General features: G+C 38.0%; 1 protein-coding gene and 1 pseudogene across 5 annotated transcripts in view; one reads left to right on the top strand and one right to left on the bottom strand.

Annotated features, from left to right (window-relative positions):
* SYNE2 (spectrin repeat containing nuclear envelope protein 2) overlaps window positions 1–16,692 on the top strand; it is a 326,121-nt gene that overhangs the window by 47,640 nt on the left and 261,789 nt on the right. For all 5 annotated transcript variants that reach the window (XM_041759982.1, XM_041759984.1, XM_041759987.1 and 2 more), the window contains one exon: window positions 8,025–8,154. In XM_041759982.1, coding sequence (XP_041615916.1) covers window positions 8,076–8,154 — 79 coding nt within the window. In that variant the 5' untranslated portion in view covers window positions 8,025–8,075. Of the gene's footprint in view, window positions 1–8,024; window positions 8,155–16,692 lie in introns of those variants that run through there.
* On the bottom strand, window positions 4,800–8,016 carry LOC121493755 (annotated as a pseudogene).

The following is a 16,692-nucleotide window of genomic DNA, read 5'->3' as shown; positions in this document are numbered from 1 at the left end:
CCCTTTCACTATTATCTATATTCCCCAAATGAATGAGAACATACAATGTTTGTCCTTCTCCGATTGACTTACTTCACTCAGCATAATACCCTCCAGTTCCATCCACGTTGAAGCAAATGGTGGGTATTTGTCGTTTCTAATTGCTGAGGAATATTCCATTGTATACATAGACCACAGCTTCTTTATCCATTCATCTTTCGATGGACACCGAGGCTCCTTCCACAGTTTGGCTATTGTGGACATTGCTGATAGAAACATCGGGGTGCAGGTGTCCCGACGTTTCATTGCATCTGAATCTTTGGGGTAAATCCCCAACAGTGCAATTGCTGGGTCGTAGGGCAGGTCTATTTTTAACTCTTTGAGGAACCTCCACACAGTTTTCCAGAGTGGCTGCACCAGTTCCCATTCCCACCAACAGTGTAAGAGGGTTCCCTTTTCTCCGCATCCTCTCCAACATTTGTGGTTTCCTGCCTTGTTAATTTTCCCCATTCTCACTGGTGTGAGGTGGTATCTCATTGTGGTTTTGATTTGTATTTCCCTGATGGCAAGTGATGCAGAGCATTTTCTCATGTGCATGTTGGCCATGTCCATGTCTTCCTCTGTGAGATTTCTCTTCATGTCTTTTGCCCATTTCATGATTGGATTGTTTGTTTCTTTGCTGTTGAGTTTAATAAGTTCTTTATAGATTTTGGAAACTAGCCCTTTATCTGATATGTCATTTGCAAATATCTTCTCCCATTCTGTAGGTTGTCTTTTAGTTTTGTTGACTGTATCCTTTGCTGTGCAAAAGCTTCTTATCTTGATGAAGTCCCAATAGTTCATTTTTGCTTTTGTTTCTTTTGCCTTTGTGGATGTATCTTGCAAGAAGTTACTGTGGCCGAGGTCAAAAAGGGTGTTTCCTGTGTTCTCTTCTATGATTTTGATGGACTCTTGTCTCACATTTAGATCTCTCATCCATTTTGAGTTTATCTTTGTGTATGGTGAAAGAGAGTGGTCCAGTTTCATTCTTCTGCATGTGGATGTCCAATTTTCCCAGCACCATTTATTGAAGAGACTGTCTTTCTTCCAATGGATAGTCTTTCCTCCTTTATCGAATATTAGATGACCATACATTTCAGGATCCACTTCTGGGTTCTCTATTCTGTTCCATTGATCTATGTGTCTGTTTTTGTGCCAGTACCGCACTGTCTTGATGACCACAGCTTTGTAGTACAACCTGAAATCTGGCATTGTGATGTCCCCTTATTTTAAAATCTTTAAATGCCACTATGTTAATTCTTTACTGAGTTCTTGGTTATGGCCTGCAGATGGTCCGTTATTTTCATTCTCATACCTGGATTTGTCACATAATTGTGTGTAACTTTTATTTGAAAAGGAAAAGTCAAGCTATGAGGAACCCCCGGAAGGCTCTTCCCTGCCAAATCTATTTGCACAGGGAAGCTGGAACATAAATGAGATGATGGCCTTCGGGTTTTTTTTCTGATAGACCCTCGTGACTCCTGTGAGCCTGTGGCCACGCCCTTGTTCCTCTTTCTGCCTTCCTTTTTCATAATCTTTCTAGCTTCGTAATTCAGATCCTGAGAAATCTCTCAAAGGTTTCTTTTCTACTTTGTTCAGATCTTTTCATGGGCACTATTTATCAGGAGATATCAACAGTTTCCAAATTAAAACATCACCTATAAATCTGTTCACGAGAGATAATCTGCTATGCAAAATTAATTTTTGAGGTTGAAAAAATTCGAATTATAATAATCCAAAGTAAATGCCAATGTTTCTTTCAACAAATCGGGAACTTCTTGTGTGTTGAGGTTTTGAGACCAACCAAAGGATATTAAGATATATTGGCCAAGCAAACCACAGTGACTTCAAATTGCTATGCCAATTTATAATAGTGTGCTTATTAATTTATATGAATTTTATTTTTCATTTTTTAAAAAATATTGATATCCAATTTATTCATGAGAGACACAGAGAGAGAAGGCAGAGACACAGGCAGAGGAAGAAGCAGGCTCCATGCAGGGAGCCTGACGTGGGACTCGATCCCCGGTCTCCAGGATCAGGCCCTGGGCTGAAGGCGGCGCTAAACCACTGAGCCACCGGGGCTGCCCAATTTATATGAATTTTAAAAGCACAATTCCGCACCATTCCACTTGATTTTATTTTATTTATTTTTTTAAATTAATTTTTATTGGTGTTCAATTTACCAACATACAGAAAAACACCCAGTGCTCATCCCGTCAAGTGTCCACCTCAGTGCCCGTCACCCATTCCCCTCCACCCCCCGCCCTCCTCCCCTTCCACCACTCCTAGTTCGTTTCCCCGAGTTAGGAGTCTTTATGTTCTGTCTCCCTTCCTGATATTTCCCAACATTTCTTTTCCCTTCCTTTATATTCCCTTTCACTATTATCTATATTCCCCAAATGAATGAGAACATACAATGTTTGTCCTTCTCCGATTGACTTACTTCACTCAGCATAATACCCTCCAGTTCCATCCACGTTGAAGCAAATGGTGGGTATTTGTCGTTTCTAATGGCTGAGGAATATTCCATTGTATACATAGACCACATCTTCTTTATCCATTCATCTTTCGATGGACACCGAGGCTCCTTCCACAGTTTGGCTATTGTGGACATTGCTGATAGAAACATCGGGGTGCAGGTGTCCCGACGTTTCATTGCATCTGAATCTTTGGGGTAAATCCCCAACAGTGCAATTGCTGGGTCGTAGGGCAGGTCTATTTTTAACTCTTTGAGGAACCTCCACACAGTTTTCCAGAGTGGCTGCACCAGTTCCCATTCCCACCAACAGTGTAAGAGGGTTCCCTTTTCTCCGCATCCTCTCCAACATTTGTGGTTTCCTGCCTTGTTAATTTTCCCCATTCTCACTAGTGTGAGGTGGTATCTCATTGTGGTTTTTGATTTGTATTTCCCTGATGGCAAGTGATGCAGAGCATTTTCTCATGTGCGTGTTGGCCATGTCCATGTCTTCCTCTGTGAGATTTCTCTTCATGTCTTTTGCCCATTTCATGATTGGATTGTTTGTTTCTTTGCTGTTGAGTTTAATAAGTTCTTTATAGATTTTGGAAACTAGCCCTTTATCTGATATGTCATTTGCAAATATCTTCTCCCATTCTGTAGGTTGTCTTTTAGTTTTGTTGACTGTATCCTTTGCTGTGCAAAAGCTTCTTATCTTGATGAAGTCCCAATAGTTCATTTTTGCTTTTGTTTCTTTTGCCTTTGTGGATGTATCTTGCAAGAAGTTACTGTGGCCGAGGTCAAAAAGGGTGTTTCCTGTGTTCTCTTCTATGATTTTGATGGACTCTTGTCTCACATTTAGATATCTCATCCATTTTGAGTTTATCTTTGTGTATGGTGAAAGAGAGTGGTCCAGTTTCACTCTTCTGCATGTGGATGTCCAATTTTCCCAGCACCATTTATTGAAGAGACTGTCTTTCTTCCAATGGATAGTCTTTCCTCCTTTATCGAATATTAGATGACCATACATTTCAGGATCCACTTCTGGGTTCTCTATTCTGTTCCATTGATCTATGTGTCTGTTTTTGTGCCAGTACCGCACTGTCTTGATGACCACAGCTTTGTAGTACAACCTGAAATCTGGCATTGTGATGTCCCCTTATTTTAAAATCTTTAAATGCCACTATGTTAATTCTTTACTGAGTTCTTGGTTATGGGCCTGCAGATGGTCCGTTATTTTCATTCTCATACCTGGATTTGTCACATAATTGTGTGTAACTTTTATTTGAAAAGGAAAAGTCAAGCTATGAGGAACCCCCGGAAGGGCTCTTCCCTGCCAAATCTATTTGCACAGGGAAGCTGGAACATAAATGAGATGATGGCCTTCGGGTTTTTTTTCTGATAGACCCTCGTGACTCCTGTGAGCCTGTGGCCACGCCCTTGTTCCTCTTTCTGCCTTCCTTTTTCATAATCTTTCTAGCTTCGTAATTCAGATCCTGAGAAATCTCTCAAAGGTTTTCTTTTCTACTTTGTTCCAGTTTTTCATGGGCCCTATTTAACAAATAACTTCCACCCTGGAGATATCAACAGTTTCTCACCAAAAACAGTTGTGTTGGAAATGTCATCATAAATTATCTTTAGTCAGGTCCTTATGACCTCTGTAGCACAGTCTGAGAAATAATTGTACTAAGACAGTATTTGGGTTAATCATCTAACACTTTGAACTGATTCAGTCTTTAAAGTTTAATTTTACTTTTTTTTTTTTTTAAGATTTTATTTATTTATTCATGAGAGATAACAGGGAGAGAGAGGCAGAGACACAGGCAGAGGGAGAAGCAGGCTCCATGCAGGGAGCCTGACGTGGGACTCGATCCCTGGTCTTCAGGATCACGCCCTGGGCCAAAGGTGGCGCTAAACTGCTGAGCCTCTGGGCTGCCCTAATTTTACTTTTGATGGACATATTTTAGAAGCTCTAAGAAATTCTTCAGTAAATAAAAAATTATTATATTTTATTGACTTGATTGCTAATAAGTTTTCCCCATTAAAAACAGAAACCTTGGGGCACCTGGGTGGTTCAGTGGTTGAGCGTCTATCTGCCTTTGGCTCAGGTCGTGATCCTGGAGTCCCAGATCCAGTCATGCATCAGCTTCCCCCGGGGAGCCTGCTTCTCCCTCTGCTATGTCTCTGTTTCTCTCTGTGTGTCTCTTATGAGTAAATTAATAAAATCTTAAAGAAAAAAACAATAACAAAAAACACCCAGAAACCTCTCGAGCAGATACAGTTAGTTAACCCATGAACAATGTGGAATGAGGGGCGCTGACCCTCCTCCCCACCCACACAGTCGCAAATCCACCTATAACTTTGGACTCTCTTCAAACTTAACTACTGATAGCCTACTGTTGAAGCCTTGCTGACAAGATAAAGATAACAATCGATTAACACATATTTTGTGTGCATGTATATATATATAATATATAATATACATATAATATATATATTACTTACTGTATTCTTACTATCAAGTAAGCTAGAGAAAAGAAAATGTCAAGAAAATCATAAGAGAAAATGTATTTTCACTACTGTAAAATATCTTTGTACAGGTGGACCTGTGCAGTTCGAGCTCATGTTCAAGGGTCAACTATAGTTATTTTAAGGTCTAGACTTCTTTTCACTAATACATTCTTTTTCTTCAACTTTAATATACAATGTAGTGGATTTCACCTACCCTTCTAGAGCAGGAATATTTGATTTTCTGATTATCACTTTGTTCTCTATTGTTCTGTTTTTATTTTAAATTCTTTCTTTTACATTGAATACCTTATATTTGATTAATAGTGCATGGTGATGAGTGATTCTCAGAGACATTCTTATTAAATTCAAGGTATTCGAATAATGCGAATGGGATCATTTGGAGTGAAATGCTGTTTTATAATTAGTGTACTCCTGACAGTCACATCTCTCTCCAGCTTCAGGTGTGGGACATGCCTTCTTTGCTTCCACAGCACCTTCTACATACATTTCTTAGAGGATTTCACTCAGTATTATGTTCATTTGTCATTCTCAGAAGGTTGAATTCCTTGGAGCACTTGGGTGGCTCTGTTGGGCGACCACGTCTTGATTTCAGCCGGGTTCATGATCTCAGGGTTGTGAGAATAAGCCCCGTGTTGGGCTCTGCCCTAAGCATGGAGCCTGCTGCAGATTCTCTTTCCCTTTGCACATCCCCACTCCTGGCCCTGCTCATGTACGTGTTCTCCCTCTCTCTCTTAAAAAAAAAAGGAAAAAAAAAAAGGAGAAAAAAAAGATTGAATGCTTTGAGAGCAGGAGCTAGGATGTTTAACTACTTGTTGAATAAATGAATGAAAGAAAGAATAAATAAAACATGGCAATTTTAGCTAGCTCTATGAGGTACCAACATATATTGGTTAGAAGCATAGACTCTGAAGCCAAAGCCAACTGTCTTCAAATCTTAGTTCCATCATTTATTAGCTATATGTCCGTAGACAACTGTATGTGACATTTCGTTTTGGTCTTTCAAATATGAGGATAATTAGAGTACCCAATTCGTATAGTTATTTTAAAGATTAATTGAGGTTATATATGCAGAGTGCTCAGAATGGTGCCTTTATATAGTAAGTGCTATACAAGTGTTTGCTACTATTGCTCTTATACCCCCTTTAAGAAAATAGTCCTGGCATGGAATAGTGGATGCCTTTAGGAAATTCATTCTGGAATTCAGTTTTTCTCCCATCATCATAAAGAAGTACTTTGTCTTCACTTTGGGTTCAGGAGCCCTTGAGTATGGCAAGAGGTAGTAGAGGTCCTCAGTACATTAAAAGCTGAAAACATTTGTACCTTTATCAAGCATCAGGCTGCACAGGCTCACTTGAACTAACAAACAGCTTTTCATTTTGGTTAGAAGCCTATCAACTCAGTATAGTAACACTGTTAAGGCAGGCAGGCTCTGCTTCATCTTAATTCCAAGGGTAAAACAAATTAATTATTAATTAACAAACATAGTTTATTTTGGTAAAATCTTTAACAACAGCAGTCCGTGGGAGAGATAATAAAGGGGTTTTGGATGATAAACAGAGTGGGGAAAATAGAATTTTGAAAGACTTTTGTTTGGCAACTTCTAAGATTTTATTAACTTGAATTTTTAAAAACAAGCATCTATACCAGTGTGGGGGGGAGGATGGGAGAAGAGGGCAGGGCAGGGCAGGACAGGGGTTAAGAATTCTCCTCTACTGGTAATAAAGCTCCAGATCCATCCCATCCTGGAGTTCATAGTCCCCCTAAAGGCATGTTGTCTTGAAAAATCATGTGCCACTTCTTCAGGACGATATTTTTCCAACAGGTGCCATTTTGGGGCTGCAATCAAGCTCTTAAGGTCTCCCATGATTTCATCAGTGTTTTACTTAATGAGGACCTTCTTCCCTAGCTTGTCATTACAAACAACCTTGATTATCCTGTTTGGAGCTGGAAATGCCGGGAATCCACCAATGCCACAACCTCCTTGCTCAAGGACTGATGGATCTTTGAAGTCTGGCTCTAGCATTAAACTGTTGGATGATTTTTATTCTTTGGATAAAATGGTCTGATTGATTGTATCTAGCTGTTGGCCTCAGGTTTATTTATCGTTGTCTCCCTCCCACTGCTTTATTATAATGAATTTCCAACATGCAGGAAAGGTAAACACTTTTACAGCGAATACCCAGAACACATTGAACATATAGATTTTACCACTAATGTTTTGCTGTATTTGTTTGATCAGGTGTCTGTACATTTACCCATTTTTCTATTCATTCCCTAATACATTTTATATTTTTGGTTAGGTTTATTTCGATAAGAAAGTCATCATCTATGTAGGAAAAGTCGAGTTTTTCAGCCCCCAGGATACTATTACTGGTGTACACATGCATGAAGTAATAAAAAATTAACTCTTACTGGAAGGATTCTTTAAGAGTCAAAGTGGGGTTAGAGGAAAAAAATGTGTGGAAAAGTGAGTGCTTGGGAAAATAATTCAATATAACAGATAACTTTATCAAAACATCCTTCTTGATATACTTTTTTTTCAGTTTCACTTTGCAAGCTATGCAAGCTCAGTTATTGTTTCCAGTAAATGGCAACATTTATGGAGCAGAAAGGAACTAAGTTAAATAAAAAGTTATAAGGAAAATCCTTGCAGATTGAAGTGAAAGATAAAATACATCCAAACAGCTAAGCCGTCACTTTGTGTCAACTTTACTTCCCCCAAGCAAGTTATGGCATCTCATTGGGTGGCTTCCCTTTTCGCCCCTGGTGTAGAATCCACAGTGCTAGCTGGTCGGGAGTCCTGCCAGCAGCTCGAATAGGTCACAGGGCAAAATCTTGATTATGATTCAAAAAAAGAAGGCGTAGTCACTTTGCCTCATGAACTACAGAAACACTCACTAGAAAACTGCTTCTCTTGGAAGGGCACGTTTCATTTGCTGTTGCCTTCTGGCAGTGTGTGTTTGCTAGAAACACAGAGTTGCAGAGTCACTAATGAGCATTTATCCTTTACTTTTAGTTCGCTTCTTTAACTGAGATGGACATGATATAATCTCCGTTGGGTCAAAGGATGGCATCTAGTCCTGTGCCTCCCACCGAGGATGAACAGGTTTCCTTGGGCATCGACGATCGCCATATTTCACTGCAAGGTAATTAAGATGGGGTGGGGGGGGCACCCGTAGTAACTGTGGGAACCTTACCCTCACCTCTCCATCTCCTGCATTCTGTCTCTCTTAGATATTTCTCCAGTGGTAGAACCTTTCAGGGTATGTAAATGTCTTTATTGCTACCTCGGCTCTCTAAGAAAGTAAGAAATAATTGGAAGGAATTTGGTATCCCGGTTTCTCACTGACTGTATGCATTTCATTTGTAGTGAAAATAGATAACGATAGTTTGCTTGGAATTGTTTGCACTTATTTTACATCTTTTTGCGTAGCCTAACTTTCAAATGTACATCCTTATCTTGCCTAAAAAGAAAAGATTAGTGGTATGATCGTGAGTGAATAACCTTTGAATCCTGTTAATCATATTCTGCATTTATGCAGACTCAGCACTGTCTTTATATACATACATATATACTTTTAATGCTTCTTGTGGAGCTTGGCAATATTTGTTTTGTACGTTAAAAATTCATTAGTCTTTTCACCATTGTTGATAAAGTAAATCTTGGAGCTGAGTAAAGTTAGCTAGTGTAGAAGAAATAAGGCGATGCTAAGTCTTTGAAAATATTTATGAGACTATGTATTTTAAAATAATCTTTAAAATTATGTACAGGTTTTTTTTACTTATTTATTTGTTTGAGAGAGAGAGAGACAGAGAAAGAGAGTGTGGGGAGGGGAGCAGAGGAAGAAGGATAAACAGACTTCATGCTGAGTACAAAGCCTAATGTGGGGCTCCATCCTAGGACCCCGACATCATGCCCTGTGCTGAAATCAAGAGTCAGACACTAAACAACTGAGTCACTCAGATGCCCCAAGATTATGTATACTTTTATACAATATTCTTAGAATGTTACTTAGAAGCCATAGATTTTGAGTCATTTATTTTTATTTTATTTTGTACTTTATTTTTTATTGAGGTATAAAAGACATGAAACATCTTAATTAGTTTCAAGTATACAACATAATAATTTGATATTTGTATATACTGTGAAATGATCACCACAGTAAGTCTGGTTAATATCCATTACCATATATAATTATAGATTTTTTCCTTATGATGAGACCTTTTTATATTTGCTCTCTTAGCAATTTTCAAATATACTATACAGTATTACTAGCTACAGTTACCATGCTGTACATAACTTGTATTTGAGTCACTCATGATAGAGATCGCAAATGACTTTCTTTTCTGATATTTTCTTTTTTTAAAAAGACTTTTATTTGACAGAGAGTTACAGCCAGAGAGCACAAGTGGGGTAGGGAGATGGGATGGCAGAGGGAGAAGGAAAAGCAGACTCCCTGCCAGGCAGGGAGCTGGACACTGGGCTTCATCACAAGACCCTGGGATCATGACCTGAGCCAAAGGCAGATACTTAACTGACTGAGCCACCTAGGCATCCCTGATATTTTCTTTTTAATTAAAAATATGTTTTGAATGATTAGCTTCTTGACTTTGGGATCAAGAGCTATTCCAATAGGCTATACCTACAAGTATCAGTCTTTTAAAAACAAATATCATGTAGTTTATATAGACTAAAAACATGTAATGTGTTGAAGTAGTACTTGAGGTAAGAATTTTAAAACTTTTCAATAAGTAAATTTTTTTATAGTGTTATATAGTATCCACAAGTAATTGGAATTAAATTTTCATTTAATCGGGTAGGGAATGGGTAAGATAGGTGATGGGGATTAAGGAAGGTACTTGTAGTGATGGACTGGGTGACGTATGGAAGTGTTGAGTCACTATATTATACACCTGAAACTAATATAATACTGTATGTTAACTATACTGGAACTTAAAATTAACTTAAATTACATTGAGAAATTTTTCATTTAACTGAAAGAAAAAACCTTTTGTTCTTGTTTTTCTCTGAAGTTTTGGTTGCATGTGAGTAATAATTCATGTAACCTAAAACATATAAGGAAGATAGTGCATCAATAAATAGTTAGGTAAATCTAATTTCTATTGCTAGCTGTGGCTCTTACTAGTTCTTTGGACAAAAGGCTTTATCTGTTTTGAGTCTTAGGTTCCTGTTATTTGAAATATGGATGGTATGCCTATGTTGCACCTGTGTTTTAAAGATGAACAATAATGCATAATGCATGAAAAGGATCTCACTCAGTACCTGACACAGAACAGGAGTTTAATAAATGCATTTTAACTTCTTTTTACATATTTACAGTCAAAATCTGTGTCCCAAAAGGTTTCTTATCTAGGAGTACACAGCTTGAGTAGAAACAACTTAGTGTATAGAAAAAAATTATAAACCAGGTCTGGTTTTTACTGTTTTGTTGTTGTTGTTTTGGTATTCCTATTCAATGGCTTCTCATCATATGTAAGATAGTCTAGACTTCTTGGTGTGGTTCACAGGCTCTTCTAGTCTGGTGCTCCTTTCTCAGTGCCCTCATCTCCCACCTCACTCCCATAAGCACTCTGTGCTTCAGTTATATGGCTGCCCAAAGGCCCACACTCCCCCTGCCCGTGTGCTTTTGTCCAGGCTGTCCCTTAGAGTCTCCTTGCTTCTTCCTCCCACTTGAAGAAATCCACCTTGCCTATCCCTCATCTATCCTTTATCCATCCCAGAGTCAGCCAGTCTCAGCCTCTTCTTGAGCCCTGCCGTCTTTTTGGCTGAGAGTCATACTTCACTCTCTTCTCCTGTAGTCCTTATTTTGCCACTTACAGTGTTATCATTTTTATATTTCATAATGTTTTCTTCCCCACTGCAGGGCACCAAGACCTCTATGTCACAGCTCTAGCTTCCACAGCGCTCTTACACACATGATCTCATTCAGTCCTCACAACCACACTGTAAGGTAGATATTTTTATCTTCAAGGTACAGAGAAGGAAGCTGTGGCTCAGGAAGATGGAATTACTTTCCCAGAGTCACACGGCTAGTGAGCAACAGAGCTGGGGTTTGACCTAGAGGATGGTTTTCTTTCCACTGCACCACACCTCTTCACATGTCAACACATGTAGACGCATTTGAAGAACAATTTGAAAAAGGAATTTCCCTAACACTCTGTTTGGAAAATCTACTTAAATCTTAGCCTTATTCTAGTTAATCAATAGCAAACTTTTATATCCAGAATATGGATGGTCAACTTCAAATAACATGAATGATCTAAGGTTTGCAAGTAGCTCAAGATAATGAACAAGTTACTGAGAAATGAATAGTTTCTTATAGCGTGCTTTGAATTATACAATATGCTTTACAGTAAGAGATAAATATGAGCTCTTTGGCAATGGGAATGTAATATACATGCACTACCAGTGTGAATGATTTTTCTTTACAAACCATTTAGGGGAATGTGGTGTTGGATGCATTGCTCTATAGGGGGAGAGGTGGAAAGCTAATACTGTAATGTAGTCAGATTTACACCAGACAAAGACTGGTCACATTAGCCGGGTACACTCAGGGATATCAACCAAGAGGTTCCCATGACTATAGAATGATGGCTTAGCTATGAAATGAATAGATCTCTCAAGGTTAAGTTCTATATGATTTTTATTTTATTTATTTATCTGAGAGAGAGAGGGAGAGAGAGAGACAGAGAGAGAGAGAACAGGTGAAGGGCAGAGGGAGGGGAGAGGGAGAAGCAGATTCCCCACTGAGCAGGGAACCCAATGAGGGGCTCAATCCCAGGACCCTGGATCATGACCTGAGCTGAAGGCAGACACAACCTACTGAGCCACCCAGATGTCCCTAAGTCCTATATTATTATTAGCAGATTTAGAATTCTTTCAGCCTCAGTTAAAGAAAGGAAAAGAAAGAGAAAGACGGAAAGAAAGAGAAATAGTAAGAGGAAGGAAGAGAGGGAGGGAAGGAAGAGGAACTTATATGTATTTCTAAAAGTAACATTGGTTTTGTAGCAGGATTATTAGCTATTTGAACAAAAAATTGCTAGATGATATTATGAACCTTAGCTACTCCTAAGCAGCAAGTTGTTTGCAATAGTCTTAAAAGTATTTGGCTTTGCACACTGTCTTACAGACTTGTATTTCACAAAATTCACATGTGCTTAATAATCCTTGGAGTAATATGAGAAGAGAGATTTTATGTGATATGAGAGGAGCAGGTTCACTGCTCATAAGGAAGTTTTTCTTTTCTAATTTCAGAACTTTTTTAGAGACAGAGACCTATTTAACTTATAATACCTACTTTATTTTAGCCGAACATATCTAAGATGAGACAATTATGCCATACCCTAACTTAGAATAATATGCTCAAGAAAAAATTAAGATGTCTGCATTGAAATGTAGTGACTCATCGTTGATATGCTATGAAAACAGATTTCCATGTGTGTGGGGCCTACAATAAATCAGGTCAAGGAAATCGGACAGTGCTTTGCTGGGATTCAGGGAGCAGGACAACAAACAAGCAACTTCATGTTTCTTTTTGTTCATCTTTTGTGTGATCTTTGAGAAAATGCCCTTATGAAGGGATTTTTGAAGGCCCATATTGTAGGGAGATATTTTATGTTCTTAATCTATTAAGGAGCATAACATTGAAATGATTGGATTGTTGGGAACGAAAAAGAAATGGCATTTGTGAATTTGAGCAGATTAATGTAAAAATGGAACTTATCTTACTTTTAGCACATTTTGTACTACTAGAGATGGTTCACATTTTAAGTGAAATGATATATGAAAGATCAGGCTATGAAAATAATAGATATCTTTAAAAATTATTTGCTTTATCAAAGGGTCCATTATAGAATTTCTGTAAATATTTCCATTGGATTTGTTATCTGGCAAAATAACAGGTGCTTCCTTTCCTTTTATCCTAAGAAAATAGTAAACACATATTTTGTATGAAACACCTGTGTTGAGCTCTCCAGGTGGGAAAGGGAACAGTTCTTTGGAGTACTGGCTAAATATGATTGTGGAAGCAGTAAGAGGTAAAGTTGGATGAGTATCACAGGATTTTTAAGTTGGAAGGGACTTTCTTTGCCATTCAATTTAATTTGAGACTAAAGTAGTATTTCTGAAATTAAGATCCCTAAGGGAGCTGAATTCAAGGCTCGGGATTTTGCCTTTAAGCAGGGAGTAGCTGTCAGGTCTTGAGAGTGAGAATATTTGGTTGGAGGTCAAAGTTGTACTTTAGGAGATCAGTCTAGCTTTGGGATGTAGGAAGACTTGAAGGGAGCCAGAGAGTGGGTTAGAGAAACCAGTTGGAAAGGTTTGCAAACATCTGGGTGTTGGGTAGTGTTTGCCTACATTAGAGGTAAGCAGTGACTATGAAAGTACAGAACAGATGTGAAAACCATCAGGGTGGAAGACTCAGCAGGATTCTGACACTACTGAATATGGATACTAATAGAGAGGCTCCAAGGTCTAGAGCTGCTTGGAGTCATAGCAAGCAGCAGCAGTTATAATGTCCACATTATTAACTCTCTTTCTATTTACTATGTTTTCACTAAGTATTTTACAGCATCAAATAAGAAGGCCATGGGATATTATTTTATATTGATGTGCTTAATGTAAATTGTTGTAGATAAACTATACTGCTCAAAAAGAAACTCTTTCTTGAGAACTTCACGTCATGGAAGGATTAAAAGCACAACACAGGTAGAGGACCCATTTAAAAGTCATATTACTAATGACTGAAATTGCCAGATGAGGCTGCCTCACTCTGATATTTTAAACAGCAGCTTTGGCATTCTTAAACTGTCTTGGACACTATATATTTCAGATTTCAGGCATTTTGTTAGAATTACACATTCTAGAATAATAAAATAATAGAATAATTTGTTAGCCATAAAAGGGTATGATAAACTTTTGTAACAAGAGCAAATTGCTTTCAACAATGAGGTAGGCCAATGCTTTAGAAAAATAGCATTTGAATACAGAATGTTATCATTAATGAAACAAAGAAGTAGGAAGGAGTGTGTGTTCTCTTGACACTGCACGAGGAGTTAACTTCCGTGCAATCCTGCCAAAATGGTTAACTGTCTGCATGAACCTGTATAAAACCGTGTTCGGCCCAGTTACTGTGTCCCTTCAAACAATGCTCATATGTTTTATTTAGTGTTGTCTTCCAGATGATATATTTTAAAATATTAAAAAACCCTTTATGCCTTCTGGATGGACATTACTCAGTAGGGCTTGATAGTGAAATCTGGGTCCCTGTAGTTAAGTTATTGCTCCATTGAAATCTATTTATTATTTATCCAGTATCCATCTAAGGGAGGCGTTTGATTTATGTGATATTTTATTTATTTATTTATTTATTAATGAATTTATTTATATTTTATTTATTTATTCATGAGAGACACACAGAGGCAGAGACAAGGGAGAATGTGAAGCAGGCTCCCTGCGAGGGGCCTGATGCGGGACTCGATCCCAGGACCCCCGGATCACAACCTAGCTAAAGGCAGACATGCAACCACTGAGCCACCCAGGCACCCAATGTGATGTTTTTAGACATGGTTCATGTTTGGTGGGCTAGATGATAAGCACAATAATGTGATGTAATGTTGAATTTTTTTCAGTTGCTCAGTAAATACTGAGTCCCGACCATGTGCTGTGGGCTTGTTGTTAAGGGGACAGAGATGTGAATAGATTGTGTACCTTCAAGAAGCATGTGGTCCAGTGATACTTCTGCTTGTTGCTATCAGGTGAAAGAGCATGAGCTGGCACATGGATTTAATCATTCTTATGTAACAACGTGAAATCCTTGATTATACGGGGCTTACCCCTAATTTTGGATTCAACATAAAACCCAACCAAAATTTGACTCAATATGCTGTCTGGAGTACCTTTTCACACTTCAACTGTAGGGAGGTGAAGAATGAAAGTGGATTCTGTATAATTTTTTTTGAGAGGTGAATTATCTGTCCCTCTCATGTAAAAATCAAGCCTTTTGGTAAGAACTTGCCTGGGATGAGTTGTCTTCTTGCTGAACCTCTTGTAATTGTGTTTGTTTGTTTGTTTGTTTTTTAATCTTTGAGTTTCCTCTCATCCTTGGGCATTGCTTGCTTTAATAAACCTTCTGAGTTCCGCCAAGTAAGTATTAGGAGCCTTCCATAGGATGCTCCTGCATCTTTACTGCCAGTGATGTTTCTGACATATTTCAGGATTTCAGTAAACAACTGTGTAGTGAATAAATGAGTGGTCTTTTCCAATATATATATATAAAATAATAAAGTACCCTGAATTAGAAGAATTGTTCAGTGTTCAATGAGAGAGGATGGGAACATGGGTCTTTTCAGACATGAGGCAGTGTGGGTGTCGTTTATGGGTCTGCAGGCTCAGTAGTGTTTTAGTATTGTGTTTCTAAGAGAAATTCTGTTTGCTTTATGAAGGCAAATGAATGAAACCATGTAAAGTCCGAGAAAGAGGAATGGGATTAATAAAGACTTCTGAGTGGAATTTCTACCTTTTTACAGCCAGGTCCTCAATGCGGAATTTTGATGGACATGATGAATGAAGAGTAAGGAAAGGATATGCACTCTCAGGCTGTATTTTTGCTTCCCTAACCAGTTCAGACTGCTTGCTCAGTTATTAAGAATAAAAGCAAATCATCTCTGGAGTTTTTTTTAGGGATTAGGTGATTGTTATACCCAGGGAAAATAATCAAATTATGGTTCTTCACTGACACTCAGTGCTGCACTGTCCCAACACGAAAGCTTCCAGAAAGTTCCTGATTTCATAGTAGCTGATGATATCTTTTGCTTCTTGGAAGGTTATTTGCCTTGACAATGTAAAGCTTTATAATCTTAAAATATTCCAATTAAGTGAAGAATAAAATAGCTCTGCAAGCAGTAGTATTTGTGCTGTATAGTCTCTTTGAGAGAGGAAAAAAGATTTTTTTTTGGGGGGGATTGTATATATATATAGTTTTGGCTTCTGGGAACTTTGGTTTTGTTTTCACCAGGAGTTTGGGGATAAGCTTACTTTATTCTGGGTCAGTTACATTTTGAAAACCAGGGCAAGATAAATCCAGGGTCATTTAGAGTCCTGTTAAAGTAGGTTAACAAAGATCTCATTCATTCCTTATAGAAATCAGAATCCTTTTTAATTAGCCCCATGGGAGATACAAGATTTTTCTGAGCTTTTGTGTTTGCGTGCATTTCAGGAGGGAGTGTAATTATTCAGAGCTTGAGGTAGTATATTAGGAAAAATAAAACTCGAAGTAATTTCTCCTTGAAAATAGGAAAGTAAGATGTCAATATAAGAGATTAATCTATAACCATTTGGTGGGGTTAGTGGGTGATTTTACACTCTAAAAATTAAAGGTTATTCTAAGTGTGCCTCTTCAAGAGATTATTTCCCTCTTCTAATTTCAGCGTTGGTGACTATAGTTTCTCTGATGGCTGTGTTTTTCCAAAACATACAGGGAAATTTTGGGAAAAGGTAACTGCATTTGTTATTCTCAATATTCATGAGAACTGAAGGTTACTACCACCAGGTCTTTTTAGAATCATTTAAAAATAGTAAATAAAAGGATAGGAATGAAGATTTATCAGAGAAATGAAGTGTTCAAAACTCTAAATATGTGTATTTTTGGAGGAGAGATGTGAGA

The sequence above is a fragment of the Vulpes lagopus genome, chromosome 6 (genome assembly GCF_018345385.1).
Source record: "Vulpes lagopus strain Blue_001 chromosome 6, ASM1834538v1, whole genome shotgun sequence".
NCBI lineage: Eukaryota > Metazoa > Chordata > Mammalia > Carnivora > Canidae > Vulpes > Vulpes lagopus.
This window is presented reverse-complemented; position numbering and strand designations above follow the sequence as displayed.